Consider the following 25,230-nt stretch of genomic DNA (forward strand, 5'->3'; position numbering starts at 1 on the left):
TTTATTCTACTAGTTAAAGGCACATCTGTTCACCCAGGTGTTTGTTTGTTTAATTGGTTTTGCCGTGTTTTCATCCAGATGGCATTGCTGTTATAAGTTAACAAGTTTTGAGGGATTTAAATGAAGATTTTTGGAGGATTTATTTATCAATCATTTTCTCTGTGTGCGCGTGCCTTCGAATCAGTGTTGATTCCTGGTGACTGCTTGGACTAGACCCTGCAGTTTTCTTGGCAAGGTTTTTCAGAAGTGGTTTGCCATTGCCTTCTTCCTAGGGCTGAGAGTGTGTGACTGGCCCAAGGTCACCCAGCTGGCTTTGTGCCTGAGGCAGGACTAGAACTCCCAGTCTCCCTGTTTCTAGCCTGGTGCCTTAACCACTGTACCAGACTGGCTCTCTATCAATTGTAGCTGTTTGTAAAATGTCAACTGAATTGTATCCCTACTTTTGGATTGTTAAAATATGATGAAAATGCATATACATTTTAAAAATAAAATACATTATTGCAGAGGGTAAATACATAGTACATACCTAACATACTGAAAATTTAAAAATTCAGTGAAGTACCATAACTATGGTCACAATGTTTTGAACTCTGCCTGGTAGCTCAATTCTTTTGGAAACAGCACTCTAAGAAATGTCTAATAATTTCATCTCATCAAAAATGCAGAAGGCTCGCTGTGGGGCTCTAACTTTTAAACAGGAAAACAGCATTAGTAATCTTTTTGTAGTACATGCAGTTACTTACAGTGTTTCCACAGGAAGAGGCTCAGGGACTTCTGGGGGCCTGATAAACCAAGAAGAACTGAAATTATACGGAGTTTGCTGTACAACAATCAAGTCTGAGAATTTTTGTTCTGCAGCTTGTATCGTTTTTTTCTTTATCTACAGCTCTTGTGTATGAAGGTTGTAAACTAACACGGTACAGTACTTTATTTTCAAAGCAATATTACATACGTTGGCTCGGCAGTGGTGTATGCGAAGGTCAAGACTTTGTTAATGGTTCAGAGAAGATAGCCACAGCTAGAAAAGCTAATTAGTGTCCCCATCAAACTATACAAGCAGCATATTAATAGAACATTTTTCAGTCAGCAAGGGCAACATCTGCAGTTTCACACATTATTCAATCTTACACAAGTGTTGTGGCTTTTGTCAATGGAAGAAGAAAATAAGGATTTCTGTAGAACACCACACTTTTATCTCTGTTTAATTAATTAAATTAATTAAATTAATTATGGCCTTCCATCTTAAACACAACTCTAGGCAGCTCACAACAATCAACCCAATAACTATAAAATTATAAACCATAAAACTATAAAACCATAAAACAAAAACAAAAACCCAGCGCCTCAATCATCCCCTTGGGATGCTCCACCACCAGCTCCAGATATCCTCATTCTATCCCAGCACCTGGGTAAAAAGCCAGCTCTTGATGGCCTTCCCAAAAGCTAAAGGAGTGGGGGCCTGCTGAATTGCCGGGGGGAGGATGTTCCATAAGTTAGGAGCAACCACAGAGAAGGCACACTTTCAAGGTCCCACTAGATGGCAATATTTCAGGGAAGGGACCCCAAGTGTGCCTACCCCATCTGATCTGATAGGATGGGCAGATACTCTCAGGGAGAGGCGGTCCCATAAATAACCTGGTCCCATGCCATGTAGGGCTTCAGAGCGGATAACCAGCACCTTGAATTGCACCTGGAAGAAAACTGGGAGCCAGCGCAGTTCATGCAACAGAGGTGTAACATGGGCAAACCTAGGAATAGCCAATACTGTGTGCGCCGCTATGTTCTGGACCAGTTGTAGCTTCTGAGTTGTCTTCAAGGGCACCTGAAGGGCAGCCCTATGTAAAGCGCATTGCAGTAATCCAAATTTGGACAAATTCAAATTTGTCCCAAGGAAAGGAAAAAAAGGAAAGGAAGGGAAGGGAAAGGGAAAGGGAGAAATACCTTGCACTGGCCCAATTGAATATGTCTTCCTCTTCTGAGGATTCTTCATCATGTAATTTATCAATCATGTCTTTTTTCCGTATTTCATCCAGAGGCTGATACATGTCTTTGAGCCAAAGAGGCTTATCAAATGAAGATGCTGAAGTCTGAATACGAGGAAAGGATGTGAGAAATGATCACAAAACTTCAGTCTGAGACTTAAATTTTCTTGTTGCATTATCATTCTATTTGTATTTCAAATTCTACAGATACTGGAATGGAGGATCCAGCTGAAGGAATATGTGGGTACTCAAATTAGAGTAAGCTTGATTGTTAACTCCTAATTAGGTCACAACTTAGACAAAAACTAGTTTTAGCTCCCTCTCTATGTATGACAAAGAATCCTGGAATACATTTTTGCACTTTTGCTCATTAATGTTAGTAGCTAGTAACCTTAGTAGTTAGTAGCTGCACTTAGAAAATTCCCCCAGCCCTGGCATTCCTAAAGTCTGCATGTGGTGCTATGCTTAATACATGTTATTTAATTTAGGTTTAATTATGATCTATAAACTGAACGTATGGCTTAGTGTTCTTTGTGAACCAGGCTTCTGTCGCTTGGTCTGATAGATACAACTCTGATTTTAAAAAATTGTGTGAATCACTATTATTCCTATGGGATCTTTTCAGAAGAGAAATCTTGCTACACACATGCAATCTCCCAAATTGATGGGTACATCATTACTTTCTGAACAGGTCTGAAAGAGTTGGAAAAGATACTGTGTACACAACCTACAAAAAGCCATGTTTGTTAACCTTGGTATATTTCATAAGCCACAATTCACTGTGTTCAAACACACAAAACTGTAAGACATTACTGTAAGTAATAGGGTCAGGCAAGAGTGGATTATTATCTTTAACATTTCTGGAGGACATTTGGCTGGTTAGAGGCATATAGAATGAAATGATCCTTTAGATTGATCTAATTAGGTCAGTCATATTGTGAATGGTATTATTATTAATAATGGGTAATTCAGGCTTGCCTAAGCCACATATATAGTACTAATGTGGGCCCATGTTTTTCAGACCCAACAAGAAGATTGAATAGCCAGATCACTAGCAGTTGCTTCTGTGTTTACATACCTGTTTTTCTGGTGTACCTTTCTTCTTTCTACCCAGAAAAGTCCTTTTAGAGACAATTAAAAAGGAAAAACAGTGAGATCTTAGCCTAGGTAGAACCCTTTTGACAGGGTTCAAACCAACTGTGGCACATATTTCACTATTGGAGGAGTAGACAAACTCTTATCATTGAAATGGAAGATATGTTTCTCAAAATGGAGTACTCAAAACGCTGTTCCAGTCACAAGGCTCTTCTGTGCATGTACAAGGAAAGCGCAGGCAGTAGAAGGCTTCATCCCCTCTTATGCTGAAACCCACACCTGCAATTGCCTCCAGGGCTTTAAGAGTACATGTTGCATATAACCACAAATCTGTTTGGGGTTTTACTTGTGTTTGGCTTCGTTGGCATGCAGGCCCTGCCTGGCAATCTCAGCTTTAGTGTATGTTCAGAGAAGAGCCCTAACCACTGAAAACAGTTCAAGGTTGCCTAGAGGAGAGTTTTAGGTGTATAATGGATATGGGACTAATTAAGGAATGTGGCAGGAAGCCTGTGCTATATATACAAATTCAGCCAGCAAAAGAGTAGTGGATTTAGCACGTTCTCAGTGTTTTCAACTTTTACATGCAGCATCCTGTGGACTAAAATGTTGCTTTTTAAAAGTGAAACTAATAGGTTCCTTGGCACCAAATTCTGAGACTGGCCCTCATGAACAGGATTTTCAGAGTAGAAACTTGCAAATAACTAAGCATCTCCTGGCAAGAGTTACCGTCTTTCCTGAGGGGTTCCTTCCCTTCCTTTTGCAGATCGTTGAGAACAGATCTGTTTAATCAGAAAAGAGAGATGTGGTTGTGAGGGATAAATGCAAAGATTCACAGTGGGTTAAAATCAATGGCCAGCACAGAGAACAATGTGTCCTAACAGCCAGGAACCACGCTGAGACAAGGAATAGGTCTCTAGTGTTTTATTACTGCTACATAACAGAAAATCCTAACAAACTGAAGAAGCGTGGGAACAACCCAGACATATAAACCCCAAAGGCTAAGGCGGGCCCGATCTATTTGAATGGATACCTAATTCCTCAGCACTATGCATGCGCTTTACAGCCTGGATGGGAGCCCCCTGCTCGCCATCCTTACTCATGACACAGTGTTTCTTTTTCTGTTTCTCAATAAAAAAACTCTTCTCCATCTTCTGTTTATAAAGAGATATGTAGCCTCCAACAAGGTCTTGGTAAGCCTTATAAGGAGGTCTTATGGACCAAATCAAGCCCACCAGCCAGAGGTTCCCCATCAGAATTGGAGGTGGATTGAATCCAAGCTCAATACAGCTATTTAGTTACCCCTATTTGCCCAACCCCCCCACCAAGAATTTTTTTAAAAAAATCAGTCCCACCCCTTCCTGTGTTGTTAACTATATCACTGCCACATCTGCTGTCACCCTCTGACATTGAATATATCATATTAAACCCTGGCTGCAATAATGTGGCCCTCCTGAGTTACAATGTTCAAAAAAATGTTAGCTCTTCCCCTGAAGCACTATACTGTGACCTTGGAGAAGTTTCTTTTTTCATTACTGGACTTTGAAATACAATAGGTTAGTAAATTAAGGATCTCTAAAAAATATTTCAGCTTACCTCAATCAGACAAATTACTGCAATAATAACCATTATCACTGCTGTCACCGAAATAGCCAACAGCAACTTGTTGCCATACCCATATTGTGGAATCCCCTGCCTTGCTATCTGCAAGGTTGGACAAAGAGAAGAAAAATGGAAGATAGGCCTTCATGTATTTTAACATTTTCTCCATCCTGACTAAATGATATTAAGGGCAACTTGTGCTCATATCTATATGAGCCAGTTTGGTCTACTGGTTAAGGTACCAGGCTAGGAACCAGGAGACAGAGAGTTCTAGTCCCGCCTTAGGCCTGAAAGCCGGCTGGTTGACCTTGGGCCAGTCACTCCCTCTCAGCCCAACTCACCTCACAGGGTGGTTGTTGTGGGGAAAATGAGAGGAGGAAGGAATATTTGGTATGTTCACCACCTTGAGTTATCTATAAAAATAATAAAGGCAGGATATAAAATAAATAAATAAAATATACCAGACTGCCCTATAGTAGTCTGGTTCTCAGATAATGCTAAGGTAGAATTTGCTTGCTTAATTTGAATGTCTTAGCCCATATCACCCAACCTATACAATTTTTGGCAACAACTACAATCTGAACCCATAGCTTAAAATTAGTTTACTAATCCTTTTTTGGGCCTTTTGGCTGTAAAATAAATTAATAGTAATAGTTTACTAATCCATTACATGTTTTAACTATGGCTTGTTATCCTGAACTTATTATCCTAGTTTATTATTGGTTTATATTTTGTCACACCCAAGGGCCTTATTCAAGGCAAGACAAAAAGTAACTACTCTTCAGATTAAACTGGCTTCTCCTGCTTCCCCCCACCAAACTTGTAATTTTCCCTGGCAACTTTTTCAGCATCCATCTTGTCCACTGAATACCAGACTGAATATTCAGTCCACTGAATACCGGAAGAATCTTGACCTCTGTATGCCAAATCATCTAATAGTCCCACAAAATGTAACAAAACACCCATTTCATAAAAGAGAAGGTAGTGATATCAGAAAAAAAACAACCCACAGGCAGTCTTATAAATGGACCCTCATAATAAACTCACTTCAAAATTCTTAAATTACAGTGCACATGCAAGACATACATTTTATAAAAACTTAGGTTTATACAACTTTAACAAAAATCTTCATAAATCATTGACAAAATTTATAAATAAATAAAATAAAAATGTAGTCCCATAAATTTATATGGGGAAAATCTTATTGCTGCTAGGACATGGGAGATACCATATGTGTAAGAGTAAAAAACTAAAAACGAAAAAAAAAACTTGCCAGGAATTAGGTAAACAAGTAATCATTACTTTATCTGAAATACTGTGTCTGGATTATTTTAAAAAATCATGATTAAAGCAAATCTTATTTAATACTATATGAATGCAGATAATATGTATGATATTATTGTCTAAGTTTCATTTTCATCTATATTAAGGAAGCTTTTTAAAAAATTAGCATAAAAAGTCTTCAGATATACATTTTTTTACAATATCCCTTTTGTTCCTTTAAAATAGCCTGTCAAATTTCAAAAGCAGAAATTAATTTAGGCCAGAGACAATGATTTGTCATGATCATGATCATCATCGTTGTTATTATCTTAGTGCAGGGAACATTTGATTAGATCATTGTCGTTCAATGCATCCATTTTCTTTAATAGCTATCATCTTTATAAAAGAAATATTGCAGACCCTTGTGGTTCTTCTAATCCATATAAAAGCTCCCACCCCCCCAAAAAAGAATAAAGTACATTTGGGCCTGTCTGAAAGAGATCACCTACACTTTAAAAGCAACAAATAGTTCTACCAATCCAGTTTTGCTAAAATCGTATTATCGTATATGAAATCTCTGAATTGTTTCTTCTGCATCACAACCCATTTAATTCTGATGAACCTCATTCTGTTTTTCCTTGCTTTTTACTCTTCAGTTACTTGCCTTGTGCTATACGCCACTCTCCCCAGATGCTGAGTGCCATCTGTAAGAACCTTACATACATACACATGTCACCGTTCCTAGAGTACAGATATAAGAATCTGGCATAGGAGCAGTCTTCACACATACACATTACTATAAACAACCTGACCCAACATAGCTTTTACTCTAAAACAGTAATTGCCTTTACAGAAATGGATGTGCAGTTAATTTACACCAACTTGGCCCCCTGAAAAAAAAGAAAAGAAATAGACACACATCCGGATAACCAGATGTTGGTAAAGCTCCTAATAGGACACTTGCTAAGACTTCTAGATTTGCCCTCACCTCATCAGAAGGTTTCTGCATTTTCCTGGAGCTTGGCGTAGTCATGTTGGCTTCATTTGTAGCAGGCCAGAAATAGGACTTCCATAGAGCAGATGCCTCCTGGATGTTTTCTCTCTCACTGAAGAGTTTCATGAGAAGGCCTGTCCTAGAGATGAGTTTAGCACAAGCCATCTGGATAGTGGGTTCTGTGCAGTCCATTTTCAGGATACGGATTACGTGGGAGATGAGGTTCCTGACAGGCTCATTTGGGATGAGGGATGCCAACCGTCTGTTCAACTCAGCTTCAAAGAGATCGCCCTGAAGCAAATAGTCATCAGTGGCTGGCAAAAAATCAAGTGAAGGGGGAGCAGAGGTGGTCTGTTCATGATGCTCCCAATGTGTCTCATGGGACAATGTTATATCAGGTGAGAGTTCATTCAAAGTTTCTGAGTCATCAGTAGGGATTCTGGATTTGCCCCCTCCAATTATTAAGTGATTGAGCAGGTTTTCCTTACTTGATACCTGAGGCTCAAGACCTTTCTCTGCGTCTTGTCCATTCTGAGTATCTGCCTCTTTCTCCTCCTCACTGATCAGAATGTCCTTTACGTGGCTGGGCTTTGATGATCTGTTGGCAGCTTTCAGAATAATGACCACTTTACCAGCCAGGTCCTCAGCACTCTCGTCTACTACAATAGAAGCAGTCAAGGGAGGCAGCTTTGTTGGAAGATGGAAAATAGAGCGCTTATGTAGGGAATGAAGTGCTGCTCGATGAAGCCTGCTAAGCGAAGCAACCCTCTGAGGATTTAGTCCCCTTGCTAGCTTCCTCCATCTTTCAGCCATGATACCTGAGGCTAGTTTCCCTTGCTCTCCTGCAAGTTGTCTGGTGGATTTTGCAAATTCTTGCCTTTTTCTGCGCAACCTAAGAAATGACTCTTTTCCCCTTGGATTTTTCCCAAGCCAAAGATTTCTCTTCACCCTTTTCAGATGGCTTTTAGTCCTCAGGATGATGTCACCAGAATCTTCTGAAACTTCAATAGGCAATTCCTTTTGGACCTCTGTCTCTTGAGTCTCCTCTTCATTTTCTGCTAGTTTTGCCTTGAGAGCCACCTGTAGCAGATTGGCTAACTTGTACAGCTTCTCCAGCTCATTTTTATCATTCCACTTCACGTCCACGTATTCATCAGGTATCAGTTTACTTAACTGACTGGCTGATTTGAAAAGACTTGGGTTGTGTTTATGAAAACGGATACCTAAGTGAGAGTGTCCATGGGTCACCAAGAGTGACAGAGTAACATTATGGTGTAAAAGTTTTTCAGGCACAATACTCAGTATGCTGCTGGCATTCAGTTTCCTTGTTTCTAGTACTTTCATTACTTCATCTTGCATACTTCCCAAAAGCTCCTCTTTCTCTGCTCAGAAAGAAGGGGAAAAAAAGTGGGGGGGAGAAAAAAACAGAATTCTCCTATGTCTATAGGTAGCAAATAGAATGGGTGGAACAGATAACTGGGTCTGTTGGGTATAAATCAGCTTATCCAATTAGAGTTAGATGTGGTTTACAGTTCAATCCTATATCCATTTACCCAGGATTAGCTTCAATTACTCTTAAGCAGATATGTATCAGGTTACACAATGGATGTTAAATAATGAGTAATCGGTGCAGGAGATCATCTTGACATTTGGATGATTAGATGATATCAGCCTCCAAGGGAAGATGCTATAAAACTGGCTTGTTTGGCCTAACGCAGGAGTTTGTGGTGACAATCTGCTTGAAAACCAGAACCATATAGCCATCCATGGTGGAATTCTAACTAAAAAAGTAGGTAGAGTTCCCCACAGACAATATGTGGTCATTACATAGATCCAATAGTTCAAGATTCATCCATGGATTACACCAGCCTTCCCCAATGTGGTGCTTTTCAGATGAGACCGGAACCGCAGATCATTGAATTCCTAGCTAAAGGCTATCTAGAAAGCATCAGGCTGGGCAAGGCTGGACCACTTAATAAAATCTTTGGGGGGTAGTCAATCCTGGGGATGGCTAGCACCTTAAGGTTCTCTCTATGTATTTATTATTTGAATTAGAATTTCCAACTGCCATCTTGGACGCTATTTTATATTTATCTCTATATTTTTATGTATTAAATCTTGTTTTTAATTGTATTTTAATCTTTTTAGCTTTATTGTAAACTGCCCAGAGTCCCTCTTTTGGGGGAGATGGACGGTGACAAAATTTGATAAATAAAATAAAAATAAAAAATCTTTGGATTAAAATAAAAAATTAGGCCCTCTAAATTATAAATGTTTCTACTTTTTTCTGTTAACTCGAGTAAAAAAATATCTCAATTATCACATGTCACAAGATAGAGTGGGAAGACCCATCCTGAATTCCAGGCCTTTAGCTGCCTTATAGTAAGTGAGATCCCTAGTCTACTTTGCCTAGACTGAGAAATTAGAGTACTGGAATAGGTGACCAATGGTTCCAAGGAGACAAATCTCAAAGAGACAATCTAGGATCTTTTCAATAGAGATGGGAGGTACCTATTGCTTCCCCAATAATTGATATTTGGAACTGGATATCAGAAATGATAAGAGAATTCAAGAAAAAACCCCCAACTCTGTAGCTTCAGCTGTGGGTCAATTTTACGATGCATGCCAATGCTTGCTTATGCACTCATTGAATATGTAATCATTGATTTGTAAATAAATTATTCACTTCTCCCATACTCACATATTGTTTTATCACTGGATTTTTTTTCAAAAACCAATCTACTCAGATTAGAATTGTGAAAGGACAGGAATGGCTGAATGGACACAAAGAAAACATTTTGGAAAACTGCTTTTGGCCTACCACACTGAGTGATGTTTGAGGCACACTTGTTGATGCAATCCAACTTGACGGTCTTACACAAGACTTCAATGTCATCCTGAATTCTGCAAAGGCAGCAAGACATCTTCCTAGGCAAGATACTGTGGATGAAAAAGAACAATGGCCTCATAAACTTTTATTACTACTTCTACAGGCTACAGTGATCTGTAACCTCCAAGTTCAATCTAGCCCTTTCAGTTGGTGCCACGATTTGGAACAATCTTCCCCTACTAGGTTGGGAATTGTAGCCCAACGCTTCTAGAGGGCAGCAGTTTGAAGAAACTTGACTTTTAGGTTTTCCAGATAGTCTTTTGCCTGAAGAAAAATCTCTTTTCCCCTGCCCACCCCCTCATGCTTTACAAGGTAGTTCTAGTTTGTGGTGAGGAAAATATTAGGTCTGGTTAAATCATTACTTGGCGACCATGCGAAGCTGACTTCCTCTTCATTTTTCAATGTCATCAGGCTCCAGACCTTCAGATGCCAGGATGACAAGGTAAGATGTCCGTGTGACCCAGAACTGGGTTGTAGTGACAATTCAAGATACAGAGTAGCAAATAAGAGTGATAGGAGCTCCCCAGCTTGGGAGTGTCAGAATATCTATCTCACTAGTCAGATATTACATTTCCAAGCAGAGAATCAAGAGGACCAGAAGCAAATAGCTAATACAATGCCATCAGGAGAAGGGCCTCATTACTAGAGTTGAGTTGCTCAGGCAGGAAAACAAGCATTGAGGCCAAAGCTTCTTAGGGCCTTGTGTAACTGGGATTCTCCAGACACCAGAAACTTAGGCAGGCTGGTACTTCAGCTTAGAGATTGCTCTTGAATTCAGAATTCAGCTACAGAAACAGAGGTAATATCTTGCTGGAATCTAGCTTTATCAGATCCTTGGTACATCATCAGTTCTGCCTAACTTTAACTGGCAGTAGCTCTTCAGCCCTGCTTCTTGAGATCCTTTTAACTAGAAAGAACCTTGGCATCCAGGGCTGCAACTAAGGGGGGCAAGCGGGGCATGTACCCCAGGCGCGCGCTGGGGGGTGTGCCAAAATGGGTGTGGAATCCATGTTTTCCCCAGGTGACACAGACCCTAGTTGCGGGCCTGTTGGCATCTGGCTAACTTTTAGGCTCTGTATGTCAGTTTTTATGTCAGAAAACAGAAATTCCACAAAGAAACAAAACAGTTTTTAATGTTCAGAATCAGTAGAGAGGAAAGGGTGAAGCTGTGATGCGCTTTATAGTGACAGATGAAAAGGAAAAAGAAGTACAAATCAATTCAATCCCTGATAATTTCAGGTAGAGTTGGGAAAGACCCGTTTAAAACTTTAAAGCTACTGTCAGCAGTTGTGTTCACAGCACATTCTTCCATAGCAAACTCAATCACAGTTGACTTAAATCAATCTTCTGGGCTCACATGACACCATGATTCATAAAGTAACTGCACAAATTCGGTTTGCACAACATTGATTATGTGCTATCAAGTTGGTGTCAACTGTTATCAACCACATAGACAGACCTTCTCCAGGTTGATCTGTCCCCTTCTGGCTCCTCAGGTCTTCCAACAATACATCAAGCACTGCTGTAATTTAGTTTATCCATCTTCCAGCTGTTCACTCTCTTCTGTTTCCTTCCACTTTTCCCAGCATTATGGGCTTCTCAAGGGAGCTGGGTCTTTCTTCATATAATGTGTCCAAAATATGATAATTTGAGCTTGGTCATTTATGCCTTGAGTGAGAATTCTGGATTGATTTGTTCTACAACCCATTTCTTTTCTTGGTTATCTCTGATATTCTCAGGAGTCTTCTCCAACATCAGAGTTCAAAAGCATCAATACTCTTTCTATCTTGTTTCTTCAAAGTCCAGTTTTCATTTGATCTTTGTAGACATAGACACATCACAACATCTGAACATCTTTTCCACGCCCTTCATTGTTCCCTTACCAAGTGCTAGTCTGTGGCATATTTCTTGATGGCTAGTTCCTTTACTGTTGATAGTTGATCTTAAAAGGCAGAAGCTATCTACCACTTCAACATCTTCATTGTCAATTCTAAAGCTATCAGGCTAAAATATGATTGGCTTCTTTGTACTTCAATGTCCTACAAGCACAATATAAAACAACTTTCTCTCTCCTGGTGAGCTCTAAAACTGTTTGATAAGCCAGCCAGATATGACGTTCACATATCTAGGCGGCTTCAAATTAGGGAAAAGTGGTGTAGACAGTACTTAGGCCATTTAGTTAAGACAGATTTTTATGCTTTCTATATTTCTATGAATTCATGACTCATACTGTGGTTTGCAAATTTATTGATCTCAGTCAATACTTGCCATATTAACTGGTCTTTTCCAGACCTCCAAGCACATCTGCCACAAAGCCAATGTGTACTGCAAGTATTTTAGGGCACTTTTAATCCTAAATTCCCTATCAGTGTTTACTGTTGCATGCTAATGGAGCACTCCCTGGATGTTCATACTGTATGTATGTGAGGAGGAGGAGGTTGGCAGCAATGTACAAGCTATCTATAAGGGAATCTTAGCTGCCAGTTTTGCTGTTTACATTAATAAACTTTAGTTGGTAGGTTTCTAAGAAACTCCAGGGTATTTTTGGAAGCAGTACGGAAAGGAAATGTTCTGGGACAACTTCCATGTCCACAGCAAAACATCCATGATAACAGCATCCTTGTCAGGAAATATGAATTCGTAGCAGCTTGAGCTAGCAGTTTGAACATTAGTAAATGCTCCCCATGAGGAAAATGACAACACCTGCATTGTCATTTTCAGAAGTATGAGAGGGAAAAGAAGGGGGAAGAAGGATAACATGGCCTCCTTCCCATTTTGTCCTTGGAAGCTACAGAAAAAGGTCAGAGGTACTTACAGAGTTTTCAACTTCAAGGAGATTTTGAGCAAATTCTCTAGTATATCTGGGGTTATTTCTGTAGAACCAAGGTCCCTGTAAAAAATGACATGCAGACTTTTCCAGAAGAGGGAGAGAGAGACTACTTGCAGAACAGAGCCAGGGAGAATAAATACATGAAGTTGAGTGGGGGACCTCATTTCACTGGTTATCCCTTGGCCTAGTCTATGACTGGGCTTACAACACAGTTAACTAGGTCAGTTAAAAACCTAGCTCTACAATTGTGGAATATGCTAAACTAGGTTATTTTAAATCTTACTTTGTGCTTTTGTGGCTTAGCATGATGTATAATTCCAGCCTGTTTATGGTTCAGCACACTGTGCAAGCACTGTTCAGTAGCCATCATTCATGTTCAATAACCAAGTTGAGTGTTGTAAACCCAGTTTATCGACTGGATTGTTCAAATTAAAATGAATAAATTTTACTATGTCCGCTGCTCTGAGCAACATGAGGAAAGGATGGGACCCACATAACAATAAGGTAATTTAAAAGTAATAAAATAATTTGGCCAGCTGCTGTAAGGTGGTAGGAAAGGGACTGCTGCTGCTGAACAATACTGTATACAACTCCACATCGTGCAGAATTGGAATGGAAAGTTGCCATGACTTAGCCCTGGAGCTGAGTTTCAATTGCCAGATCAGTCCTGCCACACATCAAGCAATGCTTAAACAAGAAGTACACACAGATATTTCCCTTGCTATCAAATAACCACAGCCCATCACTGAGATGGTTGGCATTGGCTTCCATATCAGGAGTGTCTGGTATAGTGGTTAAGGTGCTGGCCTGGGAGTGGAGATACCCAAGTTCCAGTCTGCTCTCAGCTGTCCAAACTCCCTAGGTGACTTTGGGCCAGTCACTCACCCTCAGCCAACCTACCTCACAGGGCTTTTGTCGTAGGAGAATAAACAACCCTTGCAACATGCTTAGATATAAGCACACACCAAATAAAAATACTACTGCTGATTTTGAACAAGACTTGAGCTCCAATGCTTCTTCTAAAAATTAGCTTTAAAAATCAACTTGCCTAAAGTCTTCCAGTGGGTACAAAATATATTGGGATGATTCCCTTTGCTCTGAACTGACACAGAAGCAAATATAGAATTAAAGCAACTCCATCCAGTTCCATATATTCATTCATAAATTCCAGCCTAGGCATGAGAACCAGTATCCAGATTAAAACCTGTCTTTAATGTAATCAAATGCTGCCAACTGCAAATACAATATATACAGTCTTTGCCTACTCTTTTTCCTCTTTACATACACACATAAATCATGCCCATTTTGTCTTCTCCTCACAAAAATAACACTGTGAAGTGATTTATTTGTTGAATAGATGCCATATTTTCCTTGAAAGCTCAAGGCAATTTACCTGAAAGTCTCAATAGTTCTAGTCTTCTTGCGGAATCTTTTTCCTGATCTGGACAACCTTAAAGGGCTGACAGCTAGTGACTGGTCCATGGTTATGCTGTGAATTTCATGACTGAATAGAAATCTGGACCTGGGTCTTTCTGACCCTAATCCAGGACCACACTGATCTTTAGATGTAATAGCCCAGCCCAACCCAAATCAGCTGAAGACTTTTTCCAGAGCAAACAAACCCTTAGTAAAGCTAAATAAGCAACTTCATACTTACAGGAATTTCAGTGAGGGCAATTTGTAGAAACTGGAATCCTCAATGACCCTCAGTGGATTATGGTTGAGAACCCTGAAGGACAAAAGAACTGGTTATCAGTTTGGCAGAGTTGAAGGTAGGAGAATAAAACAGGAAGAATTCAGGCAGTGTATGAGCAACAAGGTACTCAAGTTTTCCTTTGGTCTTTGACCTTAAATAACATTATTACTAATTACTAACCCTACTAATACAAAAGAAATTATAGGCAGGAGATCTGAGAAAAGGAAAGGAAATATAAATCTGTTTATATCAGCACCATTTACTATATCTATCCATATCTTCCTACCTTACCAAGCATCCTTGTTTCCATCACACACAGGCCCAGCCTATACGCTGCCTTTAAATTTCTCACCTCCCTCTTTTGAGGACCTCATCAACTCCATCCAGTCATAGTCTTTCCTCTCCTCGCATTCAATCTTCCTTCATGTATTTGCTTTGCATTTCAGTCCTCATTCAGTCTCTCGGTATGATCAAACCATCTCAGCTTACTGTACCTCTTTCATACCAGCCAACCACTTTTGTGTTTAATCCACAATCATTCATCCATTATGGGCCCTATATTTTCTTTTTAAGAAGTACACACACTGAAGTATCCCATTCCCACTGCATTCAAGGTTTTATATTTATCTGACATACCTAGTTCTCACTTCCAGTCAACTAAGTGGCAGGAGCATGCTCCTATACTCAGCAACTTTCAGTTCTTTCTGCAAACATTCACTGAGTCCTCAAGACTAATAGCCTCTGATGTATCTTTTCTCCATTTCCCTTTAAAGCTGTCTAAGTTAGTTGCCATATCTTATGGTAAGGAATTCAACAGGTTTATTTTGTACTAGGTGAAATGCTATCTTTCATGTGTTCTAAATCTATTTCTGATGATTGCCCATTTGTTTGTATTCTTCCCTTTCTGTTTTTTACTCAATTAAAGAACAGGCTCTTCTTACCACCAAGCTTATTCAAAAGCCCCTGATAAGGAACTTTGCCTCTTTTTTTTTTTGTCAGTCCCCTCACTTTTGAGCAGTCACCTTTGTGGTCAGATATGACTGCATTGGGGTCTGCTAGCACTTTTTTATTTGCATCTAGGTTAAATGTAACAGGATTATGACCACTGTTTCCTACTAGTTCCACAACAACTTGTGCTAGATTATGGCCGTCTTTTAGGATTAAATCTTGATTAGTCTTCCTTCCGGTGGGTTCCAAGGCCAATTATTTTAAGGATAGTCATTAAGTCAATATCACCCTCAACATTTTCATCAGGTGGGTGATAATGTATCCCTCGATATAATTCACATTTGTAGCCAAATTTCCATCTGTAGTGATTCTATGGAGAAATCTGACCTTTCACTTCTTTCTAGCATATTGGACTACGCGGCCATTGATACATAGAGCAACAGAATTTCCAGTGCATCTTTTCCTGTCCTTTTTATTAGGTCAGATCCAGGACTGAGCATATCTACTGGATCTCTCAATTCTACACACTAGGTTTATGTCCTCATTCCAAAACCAAGTATTTTAATTCCCCTGTCTTGACTTGGAGGCTTCTAGCATTGGAACATAAACACTTATACTCCATGTTCTTTTTGATGTGAGCCCTTTTCACAGCCTTTTTGTCTCCTTCCCATCTCCTGATAGTCATTGCATCCACTGAACCAGTACCTTCTTTTTGTTAAAAGCTAAGGTTAAAAAAAAGTGGGATAGGGAGGCATTGTTTCCTCCCTTCCTTCTCTAAGGATGAGTTGTGTGAACACTGTGTGAAAAAAGAGAGTTTCTGAGAAAATGCTTAGCATCTCAGAGGGCTGCCTTAAAGCTCTGTAACTATTTTGAGGGGGCTGCCTTAAGGATATATTGTGGTAGCAATTAATTTAAGGACCTCTGCTGTGCTAATAGTGCCATGAATCTCCACTTGTGCCTATCTGTTATATATTTGTATACGTAAGTAAGAATTTACCTACAAGATGCTAGTCAGTCCTTACTTCAAGGAAGCAAATGTGGAATAAATATAGGAAGAACTAGTGTTATTGGAAAAATGGAATGTGAGGTCATAATGACACTATAAAAAAAGTATCCCAGATATGTCCTGGTGGGCTTGGAGATCAGGACATCTGGCTTGGAGGCGAAACTTAGAGACCTGTTGGCTGTCCCTTCTCAGAGGCTGTATCTCCTCCTTATCCTTCAAAAGAATAGTATTTGGGATTGAAATCCATCAAACAAACCTGTTAAACCCCTGCAGGCATTAGTGTATGCCCCAGTACTAGAAACCGGCTATCTCACCCACTATCTGAAAGACTTTCACTTTCACTTACAACTTGAATAGAAACTGCATCCCGTGCCAAGCCTGAAATGCCCCCTGCATTATCTGCTCAATAAGGTTGCCACTGAGATTGCTGGAAAGGAAACAGAAACATGAGAACTATGCAGAGCATCTACCACTGTATAAAGTAAACAACACACAAAACAAGGCAGATCAAAAAGGATATTTTTTTTCCCTCCTTGAATGGGGATGTGAGAATTGCTGCATGAAATCATTGCAGCCAAATATGAGGCTGATTTCTTCTTCTAATAAAGTAGCTGGATACTACCACTCTGACCTTCTGGATAACTACTCCAGGCTCCCTCCATTACCATGCTAGTTCTCCAGTCAGCAGCTCCAGTGCATATTTTGGGTTGGGGTGTCATTACTTAATAGGACTGTTCAGAGCTCATGATTCAAAGGGCAAATGTATGCACATAGACCTGTTGAAAGCCCCTGCAAGCAATACGGTCTTGACCCTGGGGATTTCAAGCTCATAGTAAGTCCTGTAACTCCACAAAAGCACTTTAGTGTTTTCCCACTTATGAGGACCCAGGTCTGACACTGACAATCAAGCCTAGGACTAAATCTTGATCCACCCTGAGATCTCAGAGTTCAGCCCAAAGTAATTTAGGATACCTCTGAGTTTATGCAGAATACATATTCCCTTAGCAAACAGTCATCTTGTCTCACCTGGGATTATGGGACAAGCCCTCCAGAGAGAAAGCTGCCCCCCACAACCTTGAGTCTTCTTCCCCACCCCCATTTAAAGATAGTTGAGGGAGAGCCAACACTTCAATAGTAAGTGATTGGCAGACATAGGACTGGGAGGTTTAACAGCCATACAATTTCAATTGCCTCCTTTCCCAGTTTCCACCATGGTTTAGACTGTTTTATGCTTGGCAACTTACATAAATTGCAGAAACGGAACAGGTTCAAATGCGTTTCTCTCTATGGTCTGGATTTGATTACACGAGACATCCCTGTTCAAAACAGCCCACATTGTTGATTATGTTAGAGATGGAAAAAGATGTCCAGCTCCATCTTCACCTCTCACAGTTGCTTTATGTGTTTTTCATTTATTTGCTAGCCTGCAACATGTAGCTTTAATAAAAGATAACAAGCCCATGTGTAGTGCATCATCAAACATAGCAAACTTCCTTGTGCCATTGTTTTTCCATCCACCCCCTTACAACTGAATTCATATTTGTAGCAGTATTAGTCATGGCAGCCAAACAGAATGTTGAAGACTGGGAATTATAGCCCCAACACATCTAGAGGGTACCAGGTTGGGGAAGGCTGTACTAACACATTGCAGATTTGTCTATCTCCCACACTGCCTGCCTTTTGGAAAAGGCTGAAGAAAAGAGCATTTCTGGAGGGCTTTTGGGGACTGATGGCATATATTTTCTTTAGATTTTATCTGTTCTGTTTTTGTTTTTTTATACTTCATTATATTTTTGTATCTTGTTAGTCACCAAGCATCCTGTGATTGTGGTGGCATCCAAATTTGATAAATAATGGGCTAAATAAGACATGGCATTTTATATCTAAGTATATATGAAACATTATTTATATCCAGAATCAACAAGAGAGATCTATCACTGAAGTACAGAATACTCTTACATATCTTGAAAACATTTTTTTATGAGCATCTGCAAACTTTTTATCATCATGATTAAAACTCCTATCCCCCTCCAACTCCCATCAGTGAGTGGACTAGACAGTCAAAACCTCTGTAACACTTAAACCATTGTAAAATCCAACAACTCCCATTATAGCCAAGACTTTCTATCCAAAAGTCCATTCAGTCTTTGTCTGAAATTCCAGGAGGCAGAGTAGCAAAATCATAGAAAGACCATGAAATCTTTGGACACATATCCATTCTGGCTGCTCTAATATCCTCAGATCCCTTTATGACTTGAAGCAGATGAAATGGCTGCCTTCCCCTTCTAGGCACTGAGCCACAAACAAGACAAGATGGCTACTGTCCTTAGGCTCTCATCCAGGGTATAGCCCTCAAGGCCCCCACCCAAACTCCAATCCTGAAAAAAAGTGTTCTTATGTGAGGAGCAGACCACAAGGGAGCCAATGCTAATGGAGTGTGATTTCTCATAAATTCTTACATGGTCTATGCAGCAAGGAGTGAAGCTGCTCCACAATTTACAAAGCAGTCTCAATGTCAGAGATGCTTCCTGGAACAGAGCTTGACTGAAGAATCTGTACTTTAAAGGATGCTCAATGCTGGCAGATGCTGATCCAGTTCAAATTTACTTTCTAGTTAATTTGCTAGAAGGCTGAGGACATTTCTAGACAACCAAGCTTTTTGACTGCCCACTTTTCTGATTCCAGTTTGCCTAAGGCTGATTTGGACTATTTTAAACACCAAGATATTATGATTGTAGGCATATACGATTGTAGAGATTGTAGAGAAGAGCTTATCAGTGTTGGCCTGTTTGGGGCAGTAGCTGATCACAGAGAACTCTCAGCCAATCAACATCCATTTGCTGGTCAACTCAGTGTCTCATCTTGTCTTCTGAGGTCAATGCCTAAATTCACACTGGTTCCCCCTCCTCACAAAAATAATAATTTTTAAAAGTCTAATGTTCCTCCATGTTTCCGTGTTCATTGTGGGTGTATGCCAACAGTTCTGCCTTCTGGCTTTTTTACCCAAGAATGCCAGCCCACCACTATTGTGCAATTTCAGTACCAGGGAGACCAGATGAGGCAATCATTTCAAAAGGGAGCCAGGAATACAGCTTCAGGTGCAAGGAAGCAAATCACTCCTTCAAAAGGGAAGACCCAAGCCCATAGAAACAATATGAATAAAGTATGAGTTTTAAAATTGCATGCCCCTAGTCGTTAGAAACTAGATCATTAGAAGTCTCACTCGCTTTAAAAGTGGGACAGTCTCCTTTGAGATAGCAAGTAAGATACTGCTAGAAACAGAAACTCACAGGTGTGTGAGTGAAAGCAAGCCATCCAGAGATTTATTGTTCAGTCTGCTCAAGTGATTGTTCTTGAGAATCCTAAAGAGATGGAAGAAAATTTAGAACAACACAAAGACAAAATCACAGCGTTTTGCTATGGTAGAAGATAGTCACCACGCTGTCCTTTTCACTAATCCACCTGCAGTGGTGAGATACTTGCTATGCATAAGCATCAGGGGACCTAGTTGGGAGGGAGCATTCCCCCCTTGCCTCCAGCTAGCTCAAGGATGGGGATGGGAATGCATGTTCCTTCCACATTATTTACATGGATAGAAGTTGTTTAAGCAAGTGGGTTACCATTGCTAGACTATATTTATTCTTTACATCCAGTTTCTGTGCTTAAAGTCTTGACAGTGACACATTTATAACCTTAACTGCTAACAGGGGGTGTAAGCTTCCCCTTTCATTCTGAATTCCTTATCCCCTAATCTTCTCTGGGGAAAAAAATTAAAATCAAGATAGAAATTATAAACTAGCTTTCCAAAATCTGACACCTTCCAGTTGCTTTATCATCCATCATCCTAGACAGCACTGTTATGCCAAGGATTATGAAATAGTAATCCAACACATCTGGATCTGCCAAGTTAGCAAAGACTAGTTTAAATATTCCCACTAATTCTGATCACATTCTAAAAGGTAAATCTGAAAAATAGTTATGATATTGTGCAATGCAATCAATATTTTGAAAAAAAAATCTGAGAAACATGGATTTTCTTTCTAAATGATCTGGCATTGTTGTTAGATTTATGCTATCGCTACTTTGGCTTTAGTTAAATGCATCCTTATTAACTTGCGCTGTTGCTGAAGGCACGGAAGACCTTGGTCAACCATCCAAGTTTCAATGAATTTGCAACCATAGTTGAACTATCTGAATAACTGCTAAGCAACATTTAGGGGAAAAAAATGGGGGGTCAACAAGGGCTAGAGTGGGGAGGTGGGGCAGTAACAAGGTGTGATTATTGAAGTGAGGAATGCTAAAACTAATTTTGGAGTTCAAGTGGATATAGTTTTTCAAGGCAGCAACTGTTGAATTAAATCTAAAAGACTTTCCTTCTTCTTCAGCTACCATTTTTTTTTTTTGCTCCTGGTCCACCTAAGGCAAAGAAAAAGCATTCCCTGAAGAGAGAGGTTTAACATGAGAGTATACTTACAAGTATTCAGTCCAAGGATAGGCCCTCCACACCTGTTTGCCAATGGAAGAAATTGCGTTGTCACTGAAATCCCTGAAGGGGGAAAGTGAATATAGGAGAATACAATTCAAAGACATCCTAGCCTGGAGATTCCCAGGCTAGGATGTCTTGAAATAAACAGCACGTTCTGTCTCTGGTTTGCACACCACATTAATCTGACACACTAAACGGAGATAATATCTGAAGAGAAGATGATACAACTCAAGCCACCACAGAACCTTCTCAGGACCAGCCACAGCTATTTAAAGAAAAGCAGGGAAGGAGCTTCAGGTGTGCTTCCTCTTAGACACATTCTCATCTTTGTTATTCACAGAAGTGGTGAATCTGTGGCCTGTCAACTCTTGGCAGCTCTAACCTGCAAAAACAACAGTGAGGGATGCTGGCAGTTGCAGTTCACTAATCTCTGAAAGGTCACAGGTTGCCCACAACTAGAATATAAAACTATTAGTAAGAAACTGATCCTAGTATTTCTTGACTTGGCTCTACACTGGTGCAAAGGGCTGCTTTGAAAATTTCTGCTAAAAACCAAACCAAACATTAAATTAAATTGAAAATTGAGAACAAACAAGCCTTCTAAGGCCATATATGCTTGCTGTTTCATGTATATTCTCATAACAATACTCTTTTGAGGGAGATGGGCGGTGACAAAATTTGATAAACAAAGAAACAAACAATACAGCTGGCTTGGTCAAAATATGTAGGAGCTATGACTTCATCCTCTTTATCCACCACACATATTTTCCCCAATTTCTAGATATATCAATACAATTGGAAGTCTTCTGTGCCTCAAATATCTCCATCCAGCCATCCAGCCATCCAGCCATGGTGGCGAACATACCTAATATTCCTTCCTCTTATTTTCCCACAACCACCACCTTGTGAAGTGAGTTGGTCTGAGAGAGAGTGACTGGCCCAGTCACACATCCAGTTATCATGCCTAAGGGAGGCCTAGAATTCAGTCTCCTGGTTTCTAGGCCAGCACCTTAACTACTACACCACACTGGCTCTTTTATGTAATAAAAATGAAGATCTGTTTTATTATTTTGTCACCTCCTTCTAATATGTATTGATACTGACCACTGAATCCACCTGGATGATTTTTACATATACCAATATGCAGATGTTTCTCTAATTAATATCAGTGAACAAATTTCTTGTAATTTAATTTTTTTTCTTATTTGATAAGTAGTATTTTTTTTAAAAAAGGCCCCAGTCCTTTCTTTCTAATAAACCTCTTTGCTTAATCTAAAATTTGAGTAAGTTAATAATGAATCCAGCTTTATTTTACTCCCACCTGCCCACAGAGTTCAGAATAAATATCTACTTTGGTTTTAGATGATTTTTGGACTAGGTGCCCTTCAGATGTGTTGAACTACAACAGCCATTATGCCTCCAAAGCTGTTGGATCACATCTGCCCTTATCTGCAGCTAGTATGCCCATGCTGAATGGGGATGATGGGGGCTGTAATTCAACATTATAATACTGCCACTGCCCATTGTTACAAAAAATATTCAAGCTGGTTGCTACTTCTTCTGTTTGAATGTGCCTTTGAGTCATTACTGAATCCTGGCAACTGCCTGGATTAGTCCTTGCAGTTTTCTTGGCAGAATTTAGGAAGTGGTTTACCATTACCTTCTTCCTAGGGCTGAGAGAGAATGAGGTCACACCACCAGTCATTTAGAGTAGGGTGGTCTTTAAATTATATAAATTAAAAAAATAAAAATTATCCTGGCCTCTGGATTTCAAGTTTGGCCAGAGGATAAGGGAAGGGGATAGCAAAAAAATTATTAAACCAGACAGAAGTGAAAGTACATTTTCTACATCATTTAAGACAGCTGTGGGCAACTGTTGATGGAGGCTGCTCAGAGAGAACAAGTTTTTTTTTCTTTAAGCAGAGTGGGGTATTTCCTCATTTTGTGTGGGAAGCTATCCATGTCTGAAGATGTACAATCTGATGTTCTTGAGATAGGTTGGATCACAGGTCTCATTATCTGCAGTCAGCACAGTCTTATCGTCCATCAAAGCTGGAGCTATGGTGAAACAATGGTGTGCTGGTGGGGAGGGGACCACGTTGGGAAAAACTGCAATATGAATTCCAGCCTTGTGCATTTGTTGCTAAACTTTGAAGAGTACTATCTGAAACATCATGTAAAGTTACAGCAACCCTGGCAGAGGAAGATACAATGCTACCTACGGGGTATGTAGGCATATCAGTTTTTTCAATTCACTTCTTCGGCCATCTCCTTTGGATGAACATTATCTAATGACACAGTGGTATCCTAAATCTTCATTCACATATCACATTAAAACATGGATTGCTTTTACAGTGTTCTGTTGAATTTGCCAAGGTCACATGTAACACATGGTTTATGAATTAGATTTGTAGGTTTACCAACTACTATAGTCGAGTTCACATAACATGCAGAGCCAAATGAAGCACAATCCACATTATGCAATGCTTAAAGTTTATCCATGATTGTGTGCACATATGGCACAAAACCCAAGTCAAAATTGAAAAACAAAAACAATCAGCTGATTTCATGACACATTTAAATCCTAAACCATAGCTTACAAACTAGTGCCTAGCTTCACCCAACTTGCTACCAAAACAAAACAAATCAAGCCACGTTGTGCCAAAACATTATGAATAAGGCCTACACGTAAGATGCACAACTTTCTACCTACATGCTTACTGTGCCTGGGGATGTTATGTCCCGTCTTCCTCCCACTGATAACAAAAGCCCCTCCCTTAAAGTGGCCTTCCCCTTCCAGTTATGGGAGTAGGGTGGCTACCTCCAAGAGTTAAATACTCACAATAAGATGAAAACATAGGGATGACCAAATGGCTCTGGAATAGGCACGTGGTGGAGACCAGGAGGATTGGTGGTCCTGCTGCAGTTGAGGATTTCTAAGGTACAATGGCACAAGGCTGGGCAAGGCTCTATGGCTGCGTCCAACCTCTTAAGAGACACCAATAGGATCCCAAGGAAGAAAAGATGGGTAGCAGAGGTGGCGACACGTCCCATGCTACAGAGCGGATTCCAGGCCCTGCTCCCCTCTTGCTCATTTGACCCCAGTAAAGGATGCCTTGGAAAATGGCAGCCAACACTGGAGGTGACTCCATGCGGTTACCAAGCAACCACATCCACATGCCTCTCCATATGGAGGCTGCACTAGTGAGGCTGGTGAAGGCCACCACATCACCACCCCATGTCTGGGTTCCCTGATCTTTTAGCCTTTTCACAGTAAGCCTCTGTGAGTGTGCATTCCAAGGGTTCCGTTTGGTTGTGACATCATTTTACCATGATTCCTGGCATCATAGAATTGCCAGAACCATGGCAACAATATAGGTAGTGGCCTTTTTTATAGCTAATGGGTTGATTTCATGAGATCTCTCAGACATTCTCCTATGTTTTGGATTGTATGGGTCAATCAGAGCCATAGTGGGGAATGCCATATATTTCAACTGGAAAATCAGATTGTAAGGCCTGGCTATCACTCTCCAGCTACTAAAACATGTTAATGCAAATTACTTACGGCTAGAAAAATGTGTTTGAGGGGTTAAGGGGTAGAGGAAGGAGGGTAGTGCTGGAAAGCCATATAAAGAACCAGTCATCTGATTATGGCTTAGGGTAGTGCACCTATCCATTCAATGTCATTTACAATGTATGGCTGGGTGACCTTGGGCCAGTCACTCTCCCTCAGCCCAACTCACCTCAGAGGGTTGTTGTGGGGAAAATAGGAGGAGGAAGGCGTATTAGGTATGTTCACCACCTTGAATTATTTATAAAAGTAATAAAAGGCGGGATAGAAAATAAATAAGTAAAACATAATATTTACCGCAAAAGATGATGATCCTCAATTTAAGATAATCTTCCTCAGAAGGAAGAGTAGATAGAAATAAATTATAAACAGAAACTCCCTGTGCAATAGTCAGCTTTCTTCTTCCCCAGCAAATTTATTTATTGCATTTGTATCCCACTGCAACCAGTTCAACTCTTGGTGGCTTACATGATCACATCAGTGGTACAATTTACAACATCCATGATAAATCTAAAAACATAAAACCATCTTGAGAATACAAAAAATGGCAACTCAAGAAAAAAAAAGCACCACCAACAAAAAAATGACCCCAAATGAGTTAGAATACTCTCCAGAACAACTTGGTCTTTAACATCTGCCTGAATGCAATCAAGGAAGATATCAGCCTGATCTCCACAGGAAGACTCTTCCAAAGAACCAGTGAACTGAAAAGCAGTGCCTCCTGGCTTCACATTTGTTACACTTGGATGTGATAAACACTATAGATGTCTGTGGGGGAATAAGGGACAAATGGTGGCATGTGCATTAAGTGCCATGGCATACATACTTGTGTCAGATGTCCTAACACAAGTACATCATTGCAGGTGGCTT

General features: G+C 40.0%; 1 protein-coding gene across 1 annotated transcript; it reads right to left on the reverse strand.

Annotated features, from left to right (window-relative positions):
* Positions 1–739: 739 nt before the first annotated feature.
* Positions 740–20,848, reverse strand: LOC134496319 (leucine-rich repeat-containing protein 37A2-like). The gene is made up of 13 exons (XM_063302053.1): positions 20,778–20,848; positions 19,594–19,665; positions 17,548–17,619; positions 16,650–16,730; positions 14,311–14,382; positions 12,639–12,713; positions 9,755–9,873; positions 6,928–8,315; positions 4,671–4,778; positions 3,804–3,856; positions 3,061–3,103; positions 1,942–2,087; positions 740–782 (listed from the first exon to the last, which is right to left on the reverse strand). Exons 4-13 carry the CDS (start codon positions 16,697–16,699, stop codon positions 740–742), a joined length of 2,097 nt encoding a protein of 698 aa, XP_063158123.1. The 5' UTR covers positions 16,700–16,730; positions 17,548–17,619; positions 19,594–19,665; positions 20,778–20,848.
* Positions 20,849–25,230: the final 4,382 nt, after the last annotated feature.

This window comes from Candoia aspera, chromosome 4, assembly GCF_035149785.1.
Source record: "Candoia aspera isolate rCanAsp1 chromosome 4, rCanAsp1.hap2, whole genome shotgun sequence".
Lineage (NCBI taxonomy): Eukaryota > Metazoa > Chordata > Lepidosauria > Squamata > Boidae > Candoia > Candoia aspera.